General features: G+C 46.5%; 2 protein-coding genes across 15 annotated transcripts in view; one reads left to right on the forward strand and one right to left on the reverse strand.

Moving 5' to 3' along the window:
• LOC116271238 (zinc finger protein 174) overlaps nt 1-23,930 on the reverse strand; it is a 37,825-nt gene that overhangs the window by 5,929 nt on the left and 7,966 nt on the right. Inside the window, exons 1-2 of one of the 7 annotated variants that reach the window (XM_031657971.1) lie at nt 1,776-1,888; nt 640-1,313 (exon numbers count right to left, since the gene is read on the reverse strand). In XM_031657971.1, the coding sequence (XP_031513831.1) occupies nt 640-1,041 (402 nt within the window). In that variant the 5' untranslated portion in view covers nt 1,042-1,313; nt 1,776-1,888. The other 6 variants (XR_004179673.1, XR_004179675.1, XR_004179674.1 and 3 more) reach the window with 6 other exon arrangements.
• LOC116271236 (zinc finger and SCAN domain-containing protein 32) lies at nt 1,984-19,375 on the forward strand. 8 transcript variants are annotated; one of them, XM_031657962.1, is made up of 7 exons: nt 1,984-2,099; nt 5,460-6,013; nt 9,387-9,552; nt 12,820-12,914; nt 13,197-13,320; nt 17,052-17,534; nt 18,279-19,375. In XM_031657962.1, exons 2-7 carry the CDS (start codon nt 5,648-5,650, stop codon nt 19,136-19,138), a joined length of 2,094 nt encoding a protein of 697 aa, XP_031513822.1. In that variant the 5' UTR covers nt 1,984-2,099; nt 5,460-5,647; the 3' UTR covers nt 19,139-19,375. The 8 variants fall into 8 exon arrangements, with proteins under 8 accessions (XP_031513822.1, XP_031513823.1, XP_031513821.1 ...); XM_031657963.1 differs by lacking the exon at nt 1,984-2,099 and adding an exon at nt 2,171-2,656; XM_031657961.1 differs by lacking the exon at nt 1,984-2,099 and having other exon boundaries at nt 4,214-6,013.

Consider the following 23,930-nt stretch of genomic DNA (forward strand, 5'->3'; position numbering starts at 1 on the left):
GTTCGAGACTAGCCTGGCCAACATGGTGAAAACCCTCTCACTAAAAAATACAAAAATTAGCTAGGCATGGTGGCAGGTGCCTGTAATCCCAGCTACTCAGGAGTCAGAGACCTGAGAATCACTTGAACCGGGGGGCAGAGGTTGCAGTGGGCTGAGATGGCACCACTGCACTCCAGCCAGGGCAACACAGCAAGACTCCATCTCAAAAAACAAAACAAAAACAAAAACAAAACAATAAGCTAGAACTTCCAATGAAATGAAGTTCCTCAAAGTCCAACTGCTACTAAACAGGGTGACCCTGCCTGCTAAGAATTCTGCTTGTAGGAAAACTAAGATGGTGTGGGAAGAGCTGACAGAAGGGATTCAAGAACCTTACAATTTTTACTTCTGGTGACATAAGGTGCATAAAGGAATGGCAAGAACGTTGGTCCTCTGTTGCCTCACTGGGTATCAGTAGTTAGATTTTCTAAAAACCTGTTAACAACTCGGGATAGGTTCCCAGACAGAGGCTGGAAGCAACTTCTGAAGCCATCCAGTCCACTTCTGAGACTCAGTCCTTAAATAGGGAGAGATCCAGATACCAAACATTACCTAGATGAAAAAGAAATCCCCAGGATGATGGGAGAGGACCCTCCTTACCCACTGCTTTGGTTTCTTGGATGCTCTGTGAAAATCTTCCACGAGGGTCACAATGTCCTTGCTGTTCGTTGGACATCGATGCCTGACCCGAGCCTGGATCTCTGGGGGCAGGATGGTCAGGAACTGCTCCATCACCAGAAGCTCCAAAATCTGCTCCTTGGTGTGCAGCTCGGGTTGCAGCCACTGACGGCAGAGCTGTCGGAGCTGGGAGAGTGCCTCTTGGGGTCCAGACACCTCTTGATAACAAAAGCGTCTGAAGCTCTGGCGGCAGAGCTCAGGATCGGGGCAGTTTTTTTGCAGAGTAGGCCCCCGTTTCTCTTCTAGTTTGGCTATTATGTGTCTCTCTTGCTTGGAGGAAGCTTCAGTGTTGGAGCTTAAAGTTATCTCCATTTTAGCTGCCATTTTGAGCGTCAGGAGACAACTCTCTCCTTGTAAACGTGTTAAGCCTTTGGGATCATGACCTTGGAGAAGTCTCTGAATACTAGAAAGACTCCAAAAACGAAGGTTCTCTGAGGATGTTAGGGAGAACGGGATGCAGAGACAAGGCCTCACTTGCTAGCCTTTACTAGCCAAACTCAAGACAACGCGGTCCCTGGGAGTGGGAAGAGTTTTGTCTTCCTGTCAGTTTTTTGAAGTCTTGCAAAGGAGAAAAGTCATAACGTCCTAAAAGGACTCTGGGGAAAAAATATTTCTTTTATTTCAGTAGCAAGCACACAGGTCTCGGGTTTAATGAGCAATACGCTCTAACTGGCGGGTGGAGCGGAATCCCTAGGAAAAGTTCAAGCTGTCACAGGTAGCTTGCCCCAACTCTCCCGCATGACGGCAGCAACCGACCTGGCGCATGTCACCGGGTGTTAAACGGTAGAGTTGAGCAAGGCCACAGCGCCAGCCGGGGGTGTGAGGTAGCGAACAGCCTCCTGCACGCGAGCGAAGCGGCTGCTCCCTGCCCAGGCGTCGCAGGCCCGGTGGCTCCGGCCTCCAGGGCGGCCCCGCGGCCCAGCCAGCCCCAGGCCTGGCGAAGCTGCCGCAACACGGTGCGCAGCTGAACTCCACGGCCGGTGCGAGCTCGGACTGGCGACTGCGACACCGCTACCCCGAGCAGCCCGGCGCCCCGCACCCACCTGCAGCCGACTCACCTCTCTGGGAACCCGGGACCGCGGGACTTGGGACCCGGCACCTGCGAGCACGGGCTGGGGGCGGGGTCGATTCCACTCGCCGCGGAGACGCCCACTGGCTGCTGAGGAACTACCGAGAGGGCCCGCCTCCTGGCAAGAGCATCCTCTACCGTCTATTGGCTGCTGCCTCTGTCAATATCGTCGCAGTGCATCCCGGGAGCTGCAGTCCAGCAGCTCGACTTGCGGGCCTGCGCAGGGGCGTGCGTAGTGGGCAGAGCGAATCGCGCCCCTGACTTCCGGCCCGGAGGCTGAGGGAGTTTGTGGAGTCCCGAGTACTGGTATCCGGTGAGTCCTCCGCTTCCTTGCGGCCTGCGGGACTAGCGGCTGGGCCCTGCAACAGCCGAGGAGTCCCTCCCCGCTGAGAGCCTTCTCGGAGGCGTTTGGGTCCGACTCCGATGGGCGTCTCCGTGGGACAGGCGGCCTCCCTCAGGCCGGGCTTCCCCAGACGCGCCGCGGTCACCGTGCCCCGCTCCCACCGCGCGGATCACCCCGAGCCTAAGCGCCGGCGTCCCGGGACCCCCTGGCCTTGACCCTGCTTATCTCGTCCCTGTCTCGTCCACTCCCTACTCATCCACAGTGCCTGACTCTGGCACCGAGTGCGTTCTGAGTACTCAATAAGTAGTTACTAAGTGAAAAACCTATCCACTTGGCTCCCCATTCTCATGCTGCATTTTTTTCCCAGGGTTTGGGCCATCGCTAGAGTGAAGTAAAATTTTCAGAGAACAGCATTTTAAAATTTAACGATGAGTGGGATGTAAGGGGTCAAAAAGGGTCCAGAGGGGTGCAGGTTCCGCCTTCTGCATGAAGTTAGAAGAGCATTTATTAAATTATTCTTCAGCCAGGTAAGGTACAGGATGAACATAATGAAGGCAAGGGGTGCAGGTTCTAGTCCTGGCCTTGCTGCCTAGAGCTCTGCTGTGTGATGCTTTAGGCAAGATACTTCATCGCTCTCAGTTTCTTTTTGGCTAAAAAGCAGTACTAACAATAATAATGCCCTTGATTTCTCTATCTCTAGAAGCACCGAAATGTAAAGAGAATTTAAGTGAAGGCAGTTCAACTTCTTTGAGAAAAGGGAACCCAAATCCATTTTTAAAATATAAAAAATTTTCTTTTTTAAAAAACATTTACCATCTTAACCATTTTTAAGTGTACAGCTCAGTAGTCCTGAGTATATTCATATTGTTGTGCATGCTGGATCCATTTTAATACCACGTGGTGAGGGTGTATCAGCTCCTGTAGAAAATGTAAATTATGATCTGCTTTAATCTGTGTTTTAAGTAGTTAAAAACCAACACAAACTAATGAAAAAAAGACTGCCTTCACTGGTGCAGTGGCTCACACCTGTAATCCCAGCACTTTGGGAGGCCAAGGTGGGAGGATCATTTGAGCACAGGAGTTTGAGACCAGCCTGGGCAACATAGTGAAACTCTATCTCTACAAAAAATACAAAAGTTAGCCTCTATTTAAAATTATTTTAAGGTCGGGCATGGTGGCTTATGCTTTTAATCCTAACGCTTTGGGAGGTTGAGGTGGGAGGATTGCTTGAGTTCAGGAGTTTGAGACCAGCCTGGGCAACAGAGTGAGATTCCATCTCTAAAGATTAAAAAAAAAAAAAAAAAAAAAACATAAAATTATTTTTAAAAGTTATTTATTGTTTAATTTTAAATTATATAAACTATTTTTAAAATTAACTCTCAAAAAAATAAAATATTGCCTTGCATAAACTGGCCTTGGAGATCCAAACATGTTTTCAGGACTCGAGTATATTGTCCTCTTGTGAACAGGCTCCTGTGACGGAAGAGTGGAGTAGAGAGTGGGACATAGTTGCAGACAACTCTGGTCTTACATTTGGCCAATTTAGCAATTCCCAGAAAATTAAGAGCTTTCCCTACTTCTCACGTAAAATTTGAGAAAAGAATTTTAATAGGCCTAGCTGTGTGTCATATGCCCACTTCTGGGGAGGCAGGTATTGTAATTAATATCCCCACCAGAACCAATCAATCAATCTTTCTTTCTTTCTTTCTTTTTCTTTCTTTCTTTCTTTCTTTTCTTTCTTTCTTTCCTTTCTTTCCTTCCTTCCTTCTTCTTTTTTTCTTTCTTTCTCTCTCTCTCTCTCTCTCTCTCCCCCCCCTCCCCCTCTCCCCCTCTCCCCCTCTCCCTCCCTCCCTCCCTCCCTCCTTCCTTCCTTTCTTTATTTTTGAGACAGTCTCACTCTTGTTGCCCAGGCTGGAGTGCAATGGCGAGATCTCGGCTCACTGCAACCTCTGCCTCCTGGGTTCAAGCACTTCTCCTGCCTCAGCCTCCTGAGTAGCTGGGACTACAGGCGTGTGCCACCATGCCCGCCTAATTTTTTTGTCTTTTTAGTAGAGATGGAATTTCATCTTGTTAGCCAGGATGGTCTAGATCTCCTGACCTTGTGAGCCACCCACCTCAGTCTCTCAAAGTGTTGGGATTACAGGTATGAGCCACCACACCCAGTTGAGAGGGACTTTTTCACAAAGGAAGAAGATGCTGCTATTAGAAGTGGGAAAGGAATGCGGGAAAAGAAAAACATACAGCAAACCCAAACAGTCACTTATCCACGTTGTGTGTGTGTGGAATAATAGTGATGACGAAGTTAATTAAGAAGTGCACACACACTAGTACTCTCCTGAGGAGAGGGTAGCGATTGGGAACATGAGTCCAGGCTTCTTGAGGATAGGGAAGGACAAGAAAAAGACTTAGGTACGTGAGGGAAGAAGGGAAGGAACAGGTGAACTACATCGTCAGGAACAGTTTGAGTAACTTGTTAGCAGACACAGAATCTTGGCTGGGAGAAAACTATTTTTTGCTACTGTAACTGCCCAGTGGGTTCATCTTGCCCACTGCCTAGATAAAGCCAATTTGTCAAGACAGGCGAATTGCAATAAAGAATTTAATACGCATAGAACCAGCTAAATGGGAGACAAGTTTTATTACTCAAGTCAGCCTCCCCAGAAATTCAGAGGCTAGGGCTTTGACAGGCAGTTGGGTAGGGAACGGGGAATGCTGACTGGTTGGGGATGCACTCACAGGGCTGTGGAAAATGGCTCTTGTGTGCTGAGTGCGATTTTGGGTGGGAGCCACAGAGGAGTCCCTAGTCTGGGTGGGGCCATCTGGTTGTCAGAAAGCAGAGGCCTGAAAAGACATCTCAAAAGGCCAATCTTGGGTTCTACAATGGTGATGTTATTTAATTGGGGAAGTTGCAAGTCTTGTGACCTCTGGATAATCATTTCATTATGCCTACATCTTAGCAGAATTCAGGCCCCTCTCATCCTCCTAACCTGGTGGTCTTTAATTAGTTTCACAAAGGAGTTTAGTTTTGGGAAGGGTTATTATCATTCAAACTATAAACTAAATTTCACCCAAAGCTAGCTTGCCTCATGCCCAGGAATGACCAAGGGCAGTTTGGAGGTTAAAAGCAAGATGGAGTTGGTTAGATCCTATCTCTTTTAGTGTCATAATCTTCTCACTGTTAACAGTTTTTGCAAAGACAGTTTAAATATTTCTAGTGTTTTGGATCATTGGTGTAGATTTGTGGAGGGAGGAAAAGGATAGAAAGTAAATCACAAGAAGCAGAGTGAAGGAATGTGATAGGTTTATATTGTCTTTTTCCATCCTCTTCAGACATCCTTCAAAGTTGAGCCCTTATTTTCAGCTGTGAGTCTCTATACATGTCTGACACTCTCATGTCTCACGGATTAGAGAAAGACATTCCTTGCAGGAGAACATGGTTTCCCAGTGATGTGGGAAGAGATGGACTCTGATCTCCAGGGTAGAAGTGGCAACCAGAGTAAGCCAGTTCGTTGAAGCAAATGATGGCTGCAGCAAAGAGTCCCGAGGCACACCCATCCTCAAACAAGGATCCCACACAGGGCCAGCAATCAGCCCTCCAGGGTAACAGTCCTGACTCCGAGGCCTCCCGTCAGCGCTTCAGGCAGTTTTGCTACCAGGAAGTAACTGGCCCCCATGAAGCTTTTAGCAAACTCTGGGAACTCTGTTGTCAGTGGCTGAAGCCGAAGACGCACTCGAAAGAGGAAATCCTGGAGCTGCTGGTTTTGGAGCAGTTTCTGACTATCTTGCCAGAGGAGATCCAGACCTGGGTGAGGGAGCAGCATCCAGAAAATGGGGAGGAAGCTGTGGCTCTGGTTGAGGATGTACAGAGAGCTCCTGGACAACAGGTGAGAAAAGAAAGTCGGAACTCTGTGGTTTGGGTTATGAAGAAGTTGGGGAATCCAGTTACTGGAGGGGTGCTTGGTTGAGAAACACACAGTAGCCCTTTGCTGCCCACAGAAGGTCTTGGCTATCTCGGGTTGGTCCTATGCCCTTATAGTACGGGAAGAATTTCTCATCTGTGGATACAGCTGTTAGACATTCATATATTTAGTAATGTTTGAAGTCCTTAATTAAAGTGGTAAAAACACTCAGAAAAATTCTCCAAAACAAGGCCAGGGAAAGGACAACTATCCTTCACTCAGGGGATGGAGGAAAAGTAGAGATGCTGGTGAACGAAAATCTAGTTTCTTGCTAGGAGCTTCTTTGAGGGCAGAGTGCCATGTGTCATACACTCAACAAAATTAAGTTAGAGCCAAGCCTTGCCCTGGTTCTTGCTGCCGGGATTAAGTGTTCAGTATGGGACACTGATGGATTTATAAAATATCCTCTTATTCTCAGGACTAGGTGTGAGATCTGATCAGTGTAACCAGCTTATATCTTCTGGGAGCAGGGAGGTGGGAAAGGCACAGGAAGAGAAAAGTAACACGCCAGCTTTGGTTGTGGAGGAGTTGGTAGGAGGAAGGCAACTGAAATCGGGTAAGTCTGGAAGAGGCCTAGAGTAATGGAGGGCACAGGTCAGAGGAACGTTGGTCAGCCTGAGTGGGTCTGTGATCAGAGCAGGAAGCAGCTTGCTAGGTGCCAGAGTCTGCATAGCTGGAATGGGAAGGACCTAGGCAGCAGATATGCTTGTGTTTCCCAGTGAGGAGGTAGGGATGTGCACGGCCTGTGGGAAGAGGAATGGGTGAAGGGGGATGTAGATGAAATTTGGTAGGATTGAGGAGTTAGTACTTTTGACTTAATTTAGAGACGGGAAGAACAGCTTGGTGGTGATGCATCAGGGAAAAAGTTGAGGAAATTAGTCTGAAGTCTGTGGGACTGGGACTCTTACTCATAAGTAAGATTGAATGGAGAGGTGCAGTAGCACTTGTAAGAAGGTAGAGCTTGGAGAACTGAACTATTATAAATAGAGTGGGAATCCCAGCATGCCAACAGTCATCCTAGCCCAGGTCCCCTTCCATCACTCTGTTTGATACTCTCTCCTTTTCTTATCCTTAACCATCTCGGAATCACACTTAATTTTATTTTATTTTACTTTATTTTATTTTTGATAGGGTCTTGGTCTGTCATTTAGGCTGGAGTGCAGTGGCATGAATGTGGCTCACTGCAGCCTCAACCTCCTGGGTTCAAGTGATCCTCTTGCATCAGCCCCCCAAGTAGCTGGGACTACAGGTGCACACCACCATGCCCAACTAATTTTTGTTTTTTATTACAGATGAGGTTTTGCCATGTTGCTCAGGCTGGTCTTGACCTTCTGAGCTCAGGCTCCTAAAGTGTTGGGAATACAGGTGTGAGCCACTGTGCCCGGCCCACACTCTTAATATAAAACAGTGCAGGAGTGTATAGGTTAAACACCTATTTGAAACCTATTGTATTAGTCCATTCTCACACTGCTATAAGGACATACCTGAGACTGGATAATTTATAAAGAGAAGAAGTTTAACTGACTCACAGTTCTGCATGGCTAGGGAGGCCTCAGGAAACAATCATGGCAGAAGGGGAAGCAAACACATCCTTCTTCACATGGCAGCAGGAAAGAGAAGAATGAGAACTGAGTGAAGGGGAAAGTCCTTTATGAAACCATCAGATCTTGTGAGAACTTACTATCACTAGAGTAGCATGGGGGAAACTGCCCCCATGATTCAATTACCTCTCACTGGGTCCCTCCAATGACACATAGGGATTATGGGAACTACAATTGAAGATGAGATTTGGGTGGGGACACAGCAAAACCATATCACCTATCATGAAAGTGAAGGAGAGAGCAAGAAGTGGAGGTGGGTAGTAGTAATAGAGGTTGGCATAATTTCTTAGGACCCCACTTGCCTCTCAGTACCTCTCCTCATTCCCTTTAAGGGTGTCTGTTATAAGCATGGGACTTAAGGAATGAAGATGGCTCTGAAAGACAAAAGTTGATTTTAAGTGACTGTGATATTGGGGATTTTACAGTGAACAGGACAGGCATGGCCCCTGGCCTGCTGGAGCCCGCAGTCCATGGGGGAAACAGACAATCATAAATCAAAAGTAAACCATAAAGATCGTTTCAGATGAGTACTTGGAAGGAAATGAGCACAGTGATGTGATAACTGGAGTGTTGGGAGATAGGTGGTGAGGCAGGGCCTCTCTGAGGTGACACTGAAGGAGGAGAAGGAACCAGTTGTCCCAAGAGTTGGGGGGAGAGTACTCCAGACAGAGGGCACAGCACATACCAAGAGCCTAAGGTGGTAAAGGACTGGGCAGGTTTGAGAGGAAGGGAGGGCTTGTGGCTGGAGCTCAGAGACTGGGGAAGAGTGCTGTGAGAGAAAGGGAGGAGGCAGGGCAGAATCATGCTGGGCCTTTTAGGCTGCGAAGAGGAGTTTGGATTTTATTCTGTGTGCAGTGGGAAGCCACTGAAGAGTGTTGTTACTATGGAGGGATAGGAGTCTAGATTTTAAAAAGATCACACTGAATTCCACGTACAGAGAATGGATTGGAGGGTTCAGCAGTAGAGAGGATACAGACAGCAGATCGTGTCCTGGACCCTGATGGAGCTGGGAGGTGGAGAGGACCAAAGGAGGTCTCTTTTGAAGACAGAACTGATATTGGATTTGGGGTGGGGGCACAGAGGAAATGGCCTAGTGTGGAAGTCATGGGGGCATGCTAAAGTGAAAGCTGACATTCTCTCTTCTAACAAATATATACCAGTTTTTAACAGTCCTGGTGTGTCAGGCTCTATGCTAGGTGCTGTCATATAAATAATCTTAACCACTTCAAAGACTTTTTTTTTTTTTTGAGACAGAGTCTTGCTGTGTTGTCCACGCCGGAGAGCAGTGGCGTGATCTTGGATCACTGCAACCTCTGCCTCCTGGGTTCAAGTGATTCTCCTGCCTCAGCCTCCCAAGTAGCTGGGGTTACAGGCTCACACCACTACACCAGCTAATGTTTGTATTTTTAGTAGAGATGGGGTTTCACCATGTTGCCAGGCTGGTCTTGTACTCCTGACCTCACATGATCCACCTGTCTCGGCCTCCTAAAGTGCTGGGATTACAGGCGTGAACCACTGCACCCTCAAAGACCTAATTCTATTAATTTTTATTTTATTACAGCAGCAATACAGTGGCTCCTAGATGTTTCTCTTCTGCTTCCTTATGTTACACATTATTTTTTAATGCCACTCTTAGGAGTTGTAAAGTCCAGCTTAGGCAGGAATTTGTAGTGATGGATGATGGGGTCTGTTCTCAGGTCCCAGATTCTGAGAAGGACTTGAAAATACTCATGGAGGAGATGGCCCCTTTGGGAACAACCAGAGAATCACTGAGATCCCAATGGAAACAGGAGATTCAGCCAGAGAAGCTGACTTTAAAGGGATCACAGAGCTCACACCAAAGACCAGGGGAACAGTCGGAAGGTAAGCAGAAACCTCTGTCCTCACCTGACGCAGGTGAGGAACAATCATTTACTGGAAACAAAGGTCTGAACTGGGTCCACTCAAGGGTTCCAGATTAAATGCCTTTGAAATATATCCAAAAACCGGCCAGGCGTGGTGGCTCATGTCTGTAAACCCAGCACCTTGGAAGACCAGACAGGTGGATCACCTGAGGTCAGGAGTTCGAGACCAGTCTTGCTAACACTGTGAAACCCAGTTTCTACTAAAAATACAAAAAATTAGCTGGGCATGGTAATCCCAGCTACTTGGAAGGCTGAGGCAGGAGAATCGCTTGAACCCAGGAGATGGAGGTTGCACTGAGCCAAGATCACGCCATTGGTATTCCAGCCTGGGCTGCCTCAAAAAAAAAAAATAAATAAAAGAGAAATATATCCATATCCAAAAGCAAGATTACAAATTTCAGTTGAAGGTAATAGCACTTAAAGTAGGAACAGAGATTCTTTATGTGTTAGCATAATTCTTTTTTATTACAATTCTGTTACTAAAGAATCAGGCGTCCTTAAAGGTGAACGTGTTACCTTCACCTTCTGCACAGCAGTTCTTCATATACTTGAAGACATTAAATCCCCTTCCCCATCCAACTTAATCTTTTCCAGAATATATTTGTATTATTTTTGCCTTTCTTCCAGAGCTCTATTTTTTGTTTTTACTTGTCTTAATTTTTTTAGAAAACTTTTTTTGTTTTTTGAGACGGAGTCTTGCTCCATTGCCCAGGCTGGAGTGCGGTGCCACGATCTCGGCTCACTGCAAGCTCCGCCTCCCAGGTTCACCCCATTCTCCTGCCTCAGCCTCCAGAGTAGCTGGGACTACAGGCGCCCGCCACCATGCCCGGCTAATTTTTTGTATTTTTAGTAGAGTCAGGGTTTCATTGTGTTAGCCAGGATGGTCTTGATATCCTGACCTCGTGATCCACCTCCCTCAGCTTCCCAAAGTGCTGGGATTACAGGCATGAGCCACCACGCCCGGCCTTAGAAAACTTTAACTAAAAAAATTATCTTAGCTGGGTGGGATGGCTCATGCCTGTAACCTCAGCACTTTGGGAGGCTGGAGCAGGAGGCAGCTTAAGCCTAGGAGTTCAAGACCAGCCTGGGCAACATAACAAGATCCTGTCTCTACCAAAAAAAAAAATTGTTTTAATTGAGGGAATGTCACATAACATAAAATTAACCATTTCAAAGTGAACAATTCAGTTATGCTTAGTACATTCACAGTGTTATGCAGCCATCACCTCTATCTAGTGTCAAAACATTTTTATCATGCCGAAAAGGAAACCCTGTACCCATTAAACAGTTGCTCCCCATTCTGTCTCCATGGATTTACGTGTTCTGGACATTTCATATGTCGAATCACATGTATTATGTGACCTTTTGTGTCTGCCTTCTTGTCACTTTCCATGTTTTGAGCATGTCAGTACTTTGTTTCTTTTGATGGCTGAATAATATTCCATTGCGTGGATATACCAAGGGTCTATATTTTTATAAGTCTTTTTCCATGAAGTAATTTGGCTATATACTTGCTGCCTTTTCTGTTTAATTGAAAGCTGCCATTACAGGTTGCTAGGTAAGTTTTTTTAAGAGACAGGGTCTTGCACTGTCACCCAGGCTGGAGTGCAGTGGTGCCATCATAGTTCACTGTTGCCTCAAACTGCTGGGTTCAAGCAGTCCTCCTGCCTCAGCCTCCCAAAGTGCTGGAAAACAGACATGTGCCACCACACCCAGCCTGAAAAACACTGTGTCTTGATGATGTTTAAGTTGGCAAACTGTGTTGATAAAGTAGAAAATTGTCTCAGATTTTTTTTTTTTTGAGATGCAGTTTCGCTCTTGTCACCCAGGCTGGAGTGTAATGGCATGATCTCAGCTCACTGCAACCTCTGCCTCCGGGGTTCAAGTGATTCTCTTGCCTCAGCCTCCCGAGTAGCTGGGATTACCTACTCCTGCCACGATGCCCGGCTAATTTTTTGTATTTTTAGTAGAGAGAGGGTTTCGCTATGTTGGACAGGCTGGTCTCAATCTCCTGACCTCAGGTGATCTGCCCACCTCAGCCTCCCAAAGTGCTGGGATTACTGGCGTGAGCCACTGTGCCCAGCTGATTTAAGTTTTTTTTAAGCAAAGTAATACTCTTGTTAACATCTTTATAAACTTTGCCACTTAGCATTTATTTCCTTTTAATCCTTGGGAACCCCTGTGTTCTCTGTGTGTGATTTCCAAGGCTTTGGGACAGCAGGGGCTGTGAGTAAAAAGCAGGACTCGCTGCCTTCCAGGCTAGGCTCCCTCTGCTTCCCAGGCCCATGGGCCACTCACAGATCTGGAATGTTGTTACCTCTCCAGGGGTCACATACCTCTGAGTTGCCACTGAAGTTTCATTAATAAGTAGTAAACATGATTCATTTTATTGGTACAATTTTTTTTTTTTTTTTGACACGGAGTCTCGCTCTGTTGCTCAGGCTGGAGCGCAGTGGCGCGATCTCGACTCACTGCAAGCTCCGCGTCCCGGGTTCATGCCATTCTCCTGTCTCAGCCTCCCAAGTAGCTGGGACCACAGGCACCTGCCACCACACCCAGCTAATTTTTTGTATTTTTAGTAAAGATGGGGTTTCACCTTGTTAACTAGGATGGTCTCGATCTCCTGACCTCGTGATCTGCCTGCCTCGGCCTCCCAAAGTGCTGGGATTGTACAATTTTTAAAAAATTTTTCCTATATTTTTAAGCAATGTCAAAGTCATATTTGTACAATTCTTGAAGTTGGAGACTTGAGAAAAAATATATTATCTTGGTCTGAAAAATATAAAAGGTTTCTGTTACTGTGGTATTTTAAAGAGTACTGTGGTTATCTTTGGGTGGCAGGGCTATGGAGATATTTTTGTTTTCCCACTATGATTCTCTTTTTTTCCCTGACATGTATATTTTTCTTTAAAATGAAAAAAAAAAATTAAAGCTCTTATGCCAAGAGGAATCTCACGAAAGGAACTTCTCAACTCACAGAGGCCGTGTGCTCTGGCAATGGTTCTCAAACTTGAGTTTGCCTCAGACTCATCCAGGGTGGAAGAGTCCCAGGCCCCACCTTCAGAATTTCTGATTTAGAAGATCTGAGGTGGGGCCCCAGGATTTGTATTTCTGATGGGTTGCCAGGGGCTGCTGGTGCAGCTGGCCCAGGAGCCCACTTTGAGAGCTTCTGCTTTGTGCTGTTGTGTGGAAGCCGCCCTCTAATAGCGGCTGTTTTTTCCCCCAGCCTGGTTTGCTCCTCAGGCTCCCAGGAACCTGCCCCAAAACACAGGTCTCCACGACCAGGAGACAGGTGCTGTGGTCTGGACAGCTGGGTCCCAGGTGAGCTGTGGTTGATGCGTTCTGTCTCCTGATTACCCACTCTCACCCCAAAACCCTCATTTCCAGAGACATGAGAAGGATTCTGTGTGGTCCACGGGGCTTCTCGGGTTATTTTGATTCTGTCCACTCTGACATCATCACACGGCTCAGAACCTGTCCCTGGGGGCTGACCTCCCCTGCCTTTGCCTTGCCCCTGATCTGACAACTGTGATCCTGTCTCTGCCCCCACCCCAGGCTAGAGTTGTGCTATTTTACCGGTAGCCAGCTCCAGTGTTGTTACAGGGACCAGCCACTTGTGACAACAGAGCTGTATCCCTCTGTCAGCAAGAATGGATGTGCCCAGGCCCTGCACGAAAGGCCCTCTACAGGGGTGCCACGCAGAGGAAGAACAGACACATCTCGCTGGGTAAGGATCCATCTTCCCTCCAGGTCCAGGTGGATGTGTTCAGTTGTTCAGAGAAGCTGAAAGGACGTGAGAGGAAGGGAGACAGAGGGAGTGGGGAGACTGTTGGGTGGAGGGAAAGGAGGAAGTAAATGGGGAACCAGAGCAGGCAAGAGAGACACAGGCAGAAATCAAAAGAAAGGGGTAGCATGTGTGACAGGCAGTCAAGAACATGGGAGATGAAGGGTGAGGGGGTGGAGAAGCAAAAAGTGATAGTGAGACAGAGTCAGAACAAGCAGGCCGGAGCTGGAGCCAGACAGGTAGCCAACAAGAGCACAGATGTGCTCATGCTGAACGTGTGCTCATGCACACAGGTAGCAGTAGTCACTCCCGAGTTTCTCCAGTGGCACAGGAGATTAACAAATAAAACCACCCAACTAGGACAGTCTACTATGCCCAGGCCTTCCAGGCCCTTTCCCAGCATCTCAGGACACTTGGGGAAGGTTCTGCCAAACAGACCGCTCTCTTGCCTTTCTCAAATCAGTTCTGTCCCATCTGGGCCAAATGCCTCCTCCTCAGAGCAGCCTCCCTGACCATCCAGATTCAGAGACAGACACTCTGCAGCTCACTGGGCCTAGATGTCTCGTCTGCTGCTTCACATGCAGGGTTCTCCTGGCCAAGCCCAGGGTGGGAAGGACTACACAAGGCCGTGAACACAGGCCCTGTGACACTGCCCCTGCCCCACTCTACAATGTTGTCCTCCCCAGTGGTGTGTGGTTTTTCCCTGCTCTGCCCCTGCCATCCCTCCCCTCCTTTGCCAGGAACTCCCAGTTTCCTGGCTTCAGCATATGCCATTTCTTGCTGCTTCTTCAGGCTTCTCCTGCACCTTATCTTTGTCCAGTTGCAGGAGAGTATAGTGTCTTTTTGAGCTTTGTATTACTAAATATATATGGATAATACAGTAAGGTGAGATATAAATATTTTTGTATTTGTGATTTTTAACTTATTAGCTGAAATTCACATGACATAAAATTAACCACTGTAAAGTGAACAATTCTTTGGCATCGAGCACATTCAGAGTGTTGTGTAATTACCACTATGTCCAGTTCCAGAACCTTTCCATCACTCCAAAGTATGATACTGCTACTCCAAAGTATGATCCCACAACCATCCAGCACTTTCTCCCCGTCCTCCCCCTGCAAGCCCCTGGCAGACACCAGTCTTCATTCTGTCTCTATGGATTGCACTATTCTGAATATTTCATGTAATGGTACCTGTAATTTTAATTTCTACAACATTAGGCTTATCAAATGAAGGCTTGTATTCCCCACACACTTTTGGTTTCTTGTCAACCATTCAGGATCCTTTAAAATTAGAGGTAAGAGTTGAGACAGAATGTGGGAGGACAAGTCATTCTTTCCACAAATATTAACTTAGTGCCTATAGTATCTCAGACCTACTTCTAGGTCGTTAGGTATACAACAGTGAACAAACAGATAAAGATTCCTGCCCTGTGGGAAGAGACAGACTATAGCATAATCAGTAAGCAGCAGATGATGTTAGAGGGCGATAAGCACGATGGGAGAGAAACAGCAGAGCAGAGTGATGGGAGTGCCAGGACAGAGGTTGGTTTTCAGTTTTCAGTTTGGGTCCTCAGGGTCACTCTCACTGAGAAAATGACATTTGAAAAGACTTACCGAAGGAGGAGGGATGAGCCATGCAGCCATATCCCACATGGAGGAAGAGTGTAAGACAGACGCAATGACAGCTTGGAGCGAGGTGGGCATGCCAGTTCACTGGCACAGAGTGCACCCATGAGTAATGAGAAAACGAGCTCAGAAAGCCAGCTCAAATGAGTGCTGTCAGCTGAGGCTGAGAGGGAGCAATTAGAAACTTTTTTTTTTTTGAGACGGAGTCTCGCGCTGTGTCACCCAGGCTGGAGTGCAGTGGCGCGATCTCGGCTCACTGCAAGCTCCGCCTCCCAGGTTCACGCCATTCTCCTGCCTCAGCCTCCGAGTAGCTGGGACTACAGGCGCCCGCCACCACGCCCGGCTAGTTTTTTGTATTTTTAGTAGAGACGGGGTTTCACCATGTTAGCCAGGATGGTCTCGATCTCCTGACCTCGTGATCCACCCGCCTCGGCCTCCCAAAGTGCTGGGATTACAGGCTTGAGCCACCGCGCCCGGCCTGCAATTAGAAACTTTTATAACAATTTAACATTGCTGCACTTTTCAGTTGTATTTTTATTGTATTTTACAAAAGAAATAAGCACAAGACTCCCGTCCTTCATAGATAATTTGAGAAGTACTAATACAGGATCGTCAGGCCCTACATGAAGGACTTTTTTATTCTGAGTGAAATGGGGGAGTCTTGTGTGGTTCTGGGCAGAGGAGTAATAGTTTTAAAAGGACCACTTTGAGTATTTCACTTTATTTGGCACTTAACTCTATGTAAACATTTATTCATGTCTCTTTTTGCTAGAGAGACTTCTACAGGACTGTGACCTCCTTGAAGGCAGAGTTCATGTAATATTTATATTTCTTAGAAACTGGCATTGTAGGCACTGTTAGTTAAATTGAATAACAAAGGAGGACTCCCTCTGGCTGCTGGGTTGAAAGTTGACTGTAAAAGGTCCAGAGTGGAAGCAAGAAGACCAGATAGGCTATGGCAGTGATCCAGGCATGAGGTGACGGTGGCTCAGTGTGGAGCAGAGGGGGTGACAAGAAGAGGCTGGTGCCCTTCAGAATATCACAACCAGATGTTGGAGTGCACTTGCTGGGACAGCTCTAGTCAAATCAGTCCTCATCAACTGGCCCAGATGGGCAGCAGGAGTGTGTGGTGAGGGTTCTTGAGTAGCCAGTCATCCTGAACTGCTCTTCTCAGATGTTTACTGCTTATTCTTACCTTGGTGTGTTAACTGCTGTCATTTTCTTGTATCTACAAGGATGACAGGAAATATAAACAGATAGAGATGGGCCAGGTGAGGAGGTAACAGGCAGCTATATCCTTACAACCAGCTCCTCTGTCCCCTGAATCTTTGCTTTACTCAAGCGTCACCTGTTCGCTGTGTCCTCTTATGTGGCCACCCTCAGGAAGTCCCACAACTGTCAAGGCAGACAAGACACTACCCTTATTGCCAGCCATCTCTCCAGGAGAAATGAGTAGGATTGAGGATAATTAAAGACAAATTTAAAAGGCAGCTTGAGTAAATAACCCTACAAGTCCTTCTCAGTGGAGGGAATGTCTTTTGTATTATACTAAAAGTTTTCATGTTTTAGACAAATGGCCACAGTGAGATTTCTTCCTAGAAATAACAATAGCCAGTTGTGGCACAGTTTGAGAAACCAGGATGTAACTTTTTTTTTTTTTTTTGAGATGGAGTCTTGCTGTGTCGTCAGGCTGGAGTGCAGTGGCACAATCGCAGCTCACTGTAACCTCTACTTCCTGGGTTCAGGTGATTCTTCTTCCTCAGCCTCCTGAGTAGCTGGGACTACAGGCACACGGCACCACACCCAGCTAATTTTTTTTGTATTTTTAGTAGAGACGGGGTTTCACCATGTTGGCCAGGATGGTCTCGATCTCTTGACCTTGTGATCTGCCCACCTTGGCCTCCCAAAGTGCAGAGATTACAGGTGTGAGCCACCGCACCCAGCCTAGGATGTAACTTTTTAAGCTGCTAAAACCTCACACTGCAGTATGTACAGTCCTCCATGATCTAACTGACAGATCTGATTGAGCTATTCTTTGTCTCCCAGCAACAGGTGTGCCCTGGGGCTATGAAGAGACCAAGACGCTCCTGGCTATTCTTAGTAGTTCTCAATTTTATGGAAAACTCCAGACCTGTCAGCAGAACAGCCAGATCTACAGGGCCATGGCGGAACAACTCTGGGATCGGGGTTTTCTGCGGACCCCAGAACAGTGTCGCACCAAGTTCAAAAGCCTACAGTTGAGTTACCGCAAAGTGAGGAGAGGCTGTGTGCCTGAGCCTTGTATCTTTTACGAGGAAATGGATGCTCTTTCAAGCTCCTGGGCCTCTGCACCTCCTATGGCAAGTGATGCTGTTCCTGGCCAAGAAGGAAGTGATATTGAGGCGGGAGAGCTGAATCACCAGAACGGGGAGCCCACGGAGGTAGAAGATGGCACTGTGGATGGTGCAGACAGGGATGAAAAGGAATTCAGGAATCCTGGCCAGGAAGTCAGGATAGTTGACCTGTCAGTGCTGTTCCCAAACAGACTTGGTAAGACTCCCTTGGCTCTGATAGTCAAAGGATGGCAAAGTCCACTTTAGAGGCCATTAGTCTAGCAGTTGAGTGGGAGCTGTCACTGATCCTGGCATTATCATCATCTTGATGTCTCACCCTATCCAAGCCAGGAGTTTTGGTTTTCATGGAGTTTAAAGATTATTCCTCTTGCATTTTAGAGCCCTGATTTTGCATTTGCCAACCTCTTTCACTAAGTTCATGTCATCTTTTCCCATGGAGTTTCACTACTTTGCATTGTCAGACTGTTGGTTAGGCCTCCGGACCAGGTCTATCTTCTCTCTCCTCCTCTAGCATGGCCTTACCTTTCACAGCCTGAGCTGGGTACTTAGCACTTTGCTTTCTTCCTGTTTGAGCTGGCCAAGACCAGGGTTGCCTTTTGTTGTTCTGCTGCCAGAAGTTAGAACATTCAAGAATTGAGGGTACACCTATAAACAGACTGGCAGATGAAATAGAGCTTGACGTCTTGCCTCAGTCTGTCATTATGTCAGAACATCCGGAAAAAGATAGGAGAAAAGTTGGAGTTTAGGGCCTAATTTTTCTGTAATAATTTGGAGCTCAAAAATATTACAATTAGAAAATAAAAAGCTGTTAATTAGCAGGAGACTTAATCACATGAAGAATTTCAATTAGATATTTCTTCTACATAGTATAGTTATAACTTTGCATTCCATTGTTTTCCTTCTCTATAGTCCATTGTATTTCTGTGGGTTTTTTTTCCAGATTTTGAGATCAAGAATGAGATTAAAAAAGAAAATCTGAAATGGGATGATTCAGAGGAAGGAGAAATACACAAGGCTTTACAGAGAAAGTCCAGAGGAGTTTTTTGGCACGCTGAGCTACAAAAAGGCTTGGAGAGTGAGCCAACATCAAGAAGGCAATGTAGAAATTCTCCAGGGGAGAGTGAGGAGAAAACCCCATCCCAGGAGAAGATGAGTCACCAGAGTTTTTGTGCCAGGGACAAAGCCTGTACACATATCCTCTGTGGGAAAAACTGCTCTCAGAGTGTGCATTCTCCCCACAAGCCAGCACTCGAACTGGAAAAAGCATCTCAATGTCCAGAATGTGGGAAAACCTTTAGCCGAAGTTCTTATCTTGTTCGGCATCAGAGAATCCACACAGGCGAGAAGCCTCACAAGTGCAGTGAGTGTGGGAAAGGCTTTAGTGAACGCTCCAACCTCACTGCCCACCTACGAACTCACACAGGGGAGAGGCCCTACCAGTGTGGACAGTGTGGGAAAAGCTTCAACCAGAGCTCCAGCCTCATTGTCCACCAGAGGACCCATACTGGGGAGAAGCCTTACCAGTGCATTGTCTGTGGAAAGAGATTCAACAACAGTTCCCAGTTCAGTGCTCACCGGCGCATCCACACTGGGGAGAGCCCATACAAGTGTGCAGAGTGTGGGAAAAGCTTCAACAATAGCTCCCACTTCAGTGCCCACCGAAAAACCCACACTGGTGAAAAGCCTTACAGGTGTTCTCACTGTGAGAGAGGCTTCAGTAAGAACTCTGCCCTCACCCGTCATCAGACAGTACACTCGAAAGTACTACTCTCATCACAGGAAGGAAGAGATGTGTTATGAGTGTGTAGGAAAACTGTCAGATTAGTTCCTCAGGTCAGCATGTATGCGTTCCTTAGGGCTTTCTTCTGTTATGGAGAGATCTAGCCAGTCCGTGACTTGGCAACAGACCTACTGACTACTGGATCTTAAGACCCATGTCAGGCCGGGCGCGGTGGCTCAAGCCTGTAATCCCAGCACTTTGGGAGGCCGAGACAGGCGGATCACGAGGTCAGGAGATCGAGACCATCCTGGCTAACACCGTGAAACCCCGTCTCTACTAAAAAATACAAAAAACTAGCCGGGCGAGGTGGCAGGCGCCTGTAGTCCCAGCTACTTGGGAGGCTGAGGCAGGAGAATGGCGTAAACCCGGGAGGCGGAGCTTGCAGTGAGCTGAGATCCGGCCACTGCACTCCAGCCCGGGCAACAGAGCGAGACTCCGTCTCAAAAAAAAAAAAAAAAAAAAAAAGACCCATGTCTAGGACCAGGAATCAGCATAAGGATGCTGACCTCTCCTGGGTGTGCCTGTGACTCCAGAGTCCTATCTTACTGTGACTTAAAGTTTGATGGAGAGAAAGCTGTAGGGTCCATAAATTCTGCCAGGAAACCAGGGTCTTCCTGTTCCTAGAACTGAGAATGGGCACCCAGTGATCTCAGAACACATTCTGGGCTAACGTAGTCCTCACACAGGGCTGAGAAAGAAAGTGTGCCCTTTCCTGGGAAGCACATGTAGAAATTAAGAGCCTGAATCTCTTCTAAACCAATAATTGACCTCTACGCACCTGCCATACTAGTACTAACTTCAGGGAAGAAGACACTACTCTTTGTAACCCAGCCACCACCAAAAAGGGAACAAAAAGAAGGAGGGTTAAGCCATTGGATAATACTGAATCTGTTTCCCTAAGTGACTTAACCTTAGAGCAAGCGTAACATCCAGGTTAATTTTTTATAAGACTTATTCTTTTATTATCGCTCTCATCATAGTTCCTGATTGTCTCTTAAAGTGGTTTATAGACATTACTATTTCTGATAATAATTTACAAACTAAACAAATTTATAAACATTACTAATTTCTGATGAAAATAAAGTTGTTTCTCCCTCCACTTCCTTGGCCTTTGGTTGTAATTTTCTCCATTAGAAACTATACTCATGCAGAAGCCTGCAGGGTCTTGAAAATGACATATATGTAAGTGTAGAGTCTGCTTCAGGGAAGTAGGACATGCAGAGAAGGAATGGGGTAGGAAATAGGGAAAAGAGGAAATGAATTGGGTTGGAAAGGGTTTGTGCCATCATGAGAGTGAAGATCACAGAAGCAAGGGAAAAACAAGGTTCATCAGGAGATTCTGACTCCTGAAGAGTTTGGTAGATGAGAATGGTAGATGAAAGGAAGGATGGGAACGAGATGCACTAGGAACCAAAGTTAAAATTCATCTATGATGAGTCACAGATACTTAAACTTTTATGAAATCGCCATGGATAAAAACTGGTAGAAGACAGGTACATTTGTCTATGGTTGTTGGCTGGTGCACACAAGGTAGCAGGACGTTGTCTAAGGTATGGTGAAAACCATCATGGTCTCTTGAGCTTTTTGAAAAGTTAAGCATTTGCCCCAAGAATACTTGCCAGCAGTGCTTGCAGCTGCAGTGTTTACCCTGAGATAACTTTGCCACAAAATATCTTGCTTTTATTATTTTATTTATTTATTTATTTATTTGAGACAGGGTCTCTCTCTTCGCCCAGGCTGGAGTGCAGTGGTGCAATCTCAGGTCACTGCGACCTCTGCATCCCAGGTTCAAGCAATTCTCATGCCTCAGCCTCCCAAGTAGCTATGACTACAGGCCTGCACCACCATGACCGACTAACGGGGTTTGCCATGTTGACCAGGCTGGTCTTGAACTGGCCTCAAGTGATCCTCCTGCCTCAGCCTCTCAAAGTGCTGGGATTAGAGGTGTGAGCCACTACTCCTGGTCATCTTGCTTTTATTATTTTCACACTGCTCTAGTATATCAAATTTGGAAGCAAAGGACATCATTCTATTTACAGCATTTAGTAGTGGTATTTCCTTTTACAAAATACAGTAATTCTCGATCACTGAAAATGTCAAATCCTAGAAAATGTAGCATTCTTACATATGATGTTAACATAATTCTCTAACAGTTGTAGGCCAAAGATCTATTTGATGAATCTGATTTTTCTGAAAGACAATGCTGATGATTCAGGCTATTGTAATGTTAGTTCTGTTTAGAAATAACTCCAATAATAGTTTTTATATTTTGTTTTCACATTGAAAATCAATGCCATACAAGTGTGCAGAGTGTAGGAAAAGCTTCAACAATAGCTCCCACTTCAGTGCCCACTGAAAAACCCACACTGGTGAACAGTCTTACAGGTGTTCTCACTCTGAGAGAGGCTTCACTAAGAACTCTGCCCTCACCCATCATCAGGCGGGGCAGGTGCAGCTGAGCAGAACAGAATTAGAAAAGCAGTCAGACATTCATGTGGCCAAGAAGCACATGAAAAAATGCTCATCACTAATCAGAAGAGAATTGCAAATCAAAACCCCAATGAGATACTATCTCACAGCAGTCAGAATGGCTATTACTAAAATGTCAAAAAATAACAGATGCTGGTGAGTTGCAGAGAAAAGGGAATGTTTATACACTGCTGGTGGGAATGTAAATTAGTTCAGCCACTGTGGAAAGCAGTTTGGAGATTTCTCAAAGAACTCAGAGTTACCATTCAACCCAGCAATCCCATTACTGGGCATATAGCCAAAGGAATGATCATCCTACCAAAAAGACACAGGCACACATATGCTCAGTGCAGCACTATTCACAATAGCAAAGTCATGGAATCAATCTAGATGCCCACAATAGTGATGCAGATAGAGAAAATGTGGTACATATACACCATGGGATACTACACAGCCATAAAAAAGAATTAAATCATGTCCTTTGCAGCAACATGGATGGAGCTGGAGGCCATTATTTTAAGCGAATTAACCCTGGAAGAGAAACCCAAATACCATGTGTTCTCGCTTGTAACCAGGAGCTTACAAGTACACATGGATACAAAGAGGGGAACAACAGACACTGGGGCCTACTAGAGGGTAGAGAGTGGGAGGACAGTGAGGACTGGAAAACTACCTATTGGGTACTATGCTCATTACCTGGGTGACAAAATAATCTGTATACCAAACTCCCTCGACATGGAATTTACCTGTGTAACAAACCTGCACATTTACCCCCGAACCTCAAATAAAAGCTGGAAAGAGGAAAAAATAAAAGAGTGGTCAAGGCCTTAGCACCACAGGGACATAGAGCACATCACGGTCCTGTTGGCTTAGGGCAGTGCAGGAAGGTCTGTGGACCCTTCCACCCCAGATCCACAGCTCTGTCACACCGTGCTGCATAGTACCCAACCCCACTTTACTCCCCCTTCTCGTTTTTTTTTTTTTTTTTTTTTTTTGAGACGGAGTCTCACTCTGTTGCCCAGGCTAGAGTACAATGGCGTGATCTCGGCTCACTGCAACCTCTGCCTCCTGGGTTCAAGCCATTCTCCTGCCTCAGCCTCCTGAGTAGCTGGGATTACAGGCGCATGCCACCACACCCAACTGATTTTTGTATTTTCAGTAGAGACGCGGTTTCACCATGTTGGTCAGGCTGGTCTCAAACTCCTGACCTCGTGATCCGCCCGCTTGGGCCTCCCAAAGTGCTGGGATTACAGGAGTGAGTCACTGTGCCTGGCCTTCGGTCATCTCTTGGGCAGAAAGCCAGTTGTATTGATCTGTTTGGGGGAGAGGTGTGACTCAGACACTGAGGACTTATCTAAAGCACCCACACCTTGCTAGGCAATGCAATCCCTCCATCACAGAGCAGGCCTTTCAGGAACCAGGATATTCTCATTCAGAGCAGGACCAGGTGAACATAACCTGCAGAGGAGAAAGGATGCATTTTACAGGAGACAAACCTCCCATCCTTAACATTGTCCCTCTTTGGAACAGCTTTTAGACCCTAGGAAATAACTTTGCTCCAAAGAGTAAAAAATATTACCACCATAGTTGGCCCAAAAGCAGCCACCAATTAGGAAAGCATTTAAGGCCAGGCACGGTGGCTCACGCCTGTAATCCCAGCACTTTGGGAGGCCGAGGTGGGTAGATCACCTGAGGTCGGGAGATTGAGACCAGCCTGACCAACATGGAGAAACTCCGTCTCTACTAAAAATACAAAATTAGCTGGCTGTGGTGGTACATGCCTGTGATCCCAGCTACTCGAGAGGCTGAGGCAGGAGAATCACTTGAACCAGGAGGCAGAGGTTGCAGTGAGCCAAGATTGCGCCATTGCACTCCAGCCTAGGCAACAAAAGCGAAACTCCATCTCAAAAAAAAGAAAGAAGAAAAAAAGACCTGTAATCCCAGCACTTTGGGAGGCCGATACGGGCAGATCACGAGGTCAGGAGATCGAGACCAACCTGGCTAAAATGGTGAAACCCCGTCTCTACTAAAAAATACAAAAAACTAGCCGGGCGTGGTGGCGGGCGCCTGTAGTCCCAGCTACTCGGGAGGCTGAGGCAGGAGAATGGCGTAAACCCGGGAGTTAGAGCTTGCAGTGAGCTGAGATCCAGCCACTGCACTCCAGCCTGGGCGACAGAGTGAGACTCCGTCTCAAAAAAAAAAAAAAAAAAAGAAAAAAAGAAAGCTTTAAAGCTCAACATCAATTATTTTAAATCCTAATCACTCTATTGAACTCCTAACATTACATTACACTAATGTATTACTTAATAGAAGCAATAATGTTAATATAAGTAACATGAAGAT

Source organism: Papio anubis, chromosome 18, assembly GCF_008728515.1.
Source record: "Papio anubis isolate 15944 chromosome 18, Panubis1.0, whole genome shotgun sequence".
Classification (NCBI taxonomy): domain Eukaryota; kingdom Metazoa; phylum Chordata; class Mammalia; order Primates; family Cercopithecidae; genus Papio; species Papio anubis.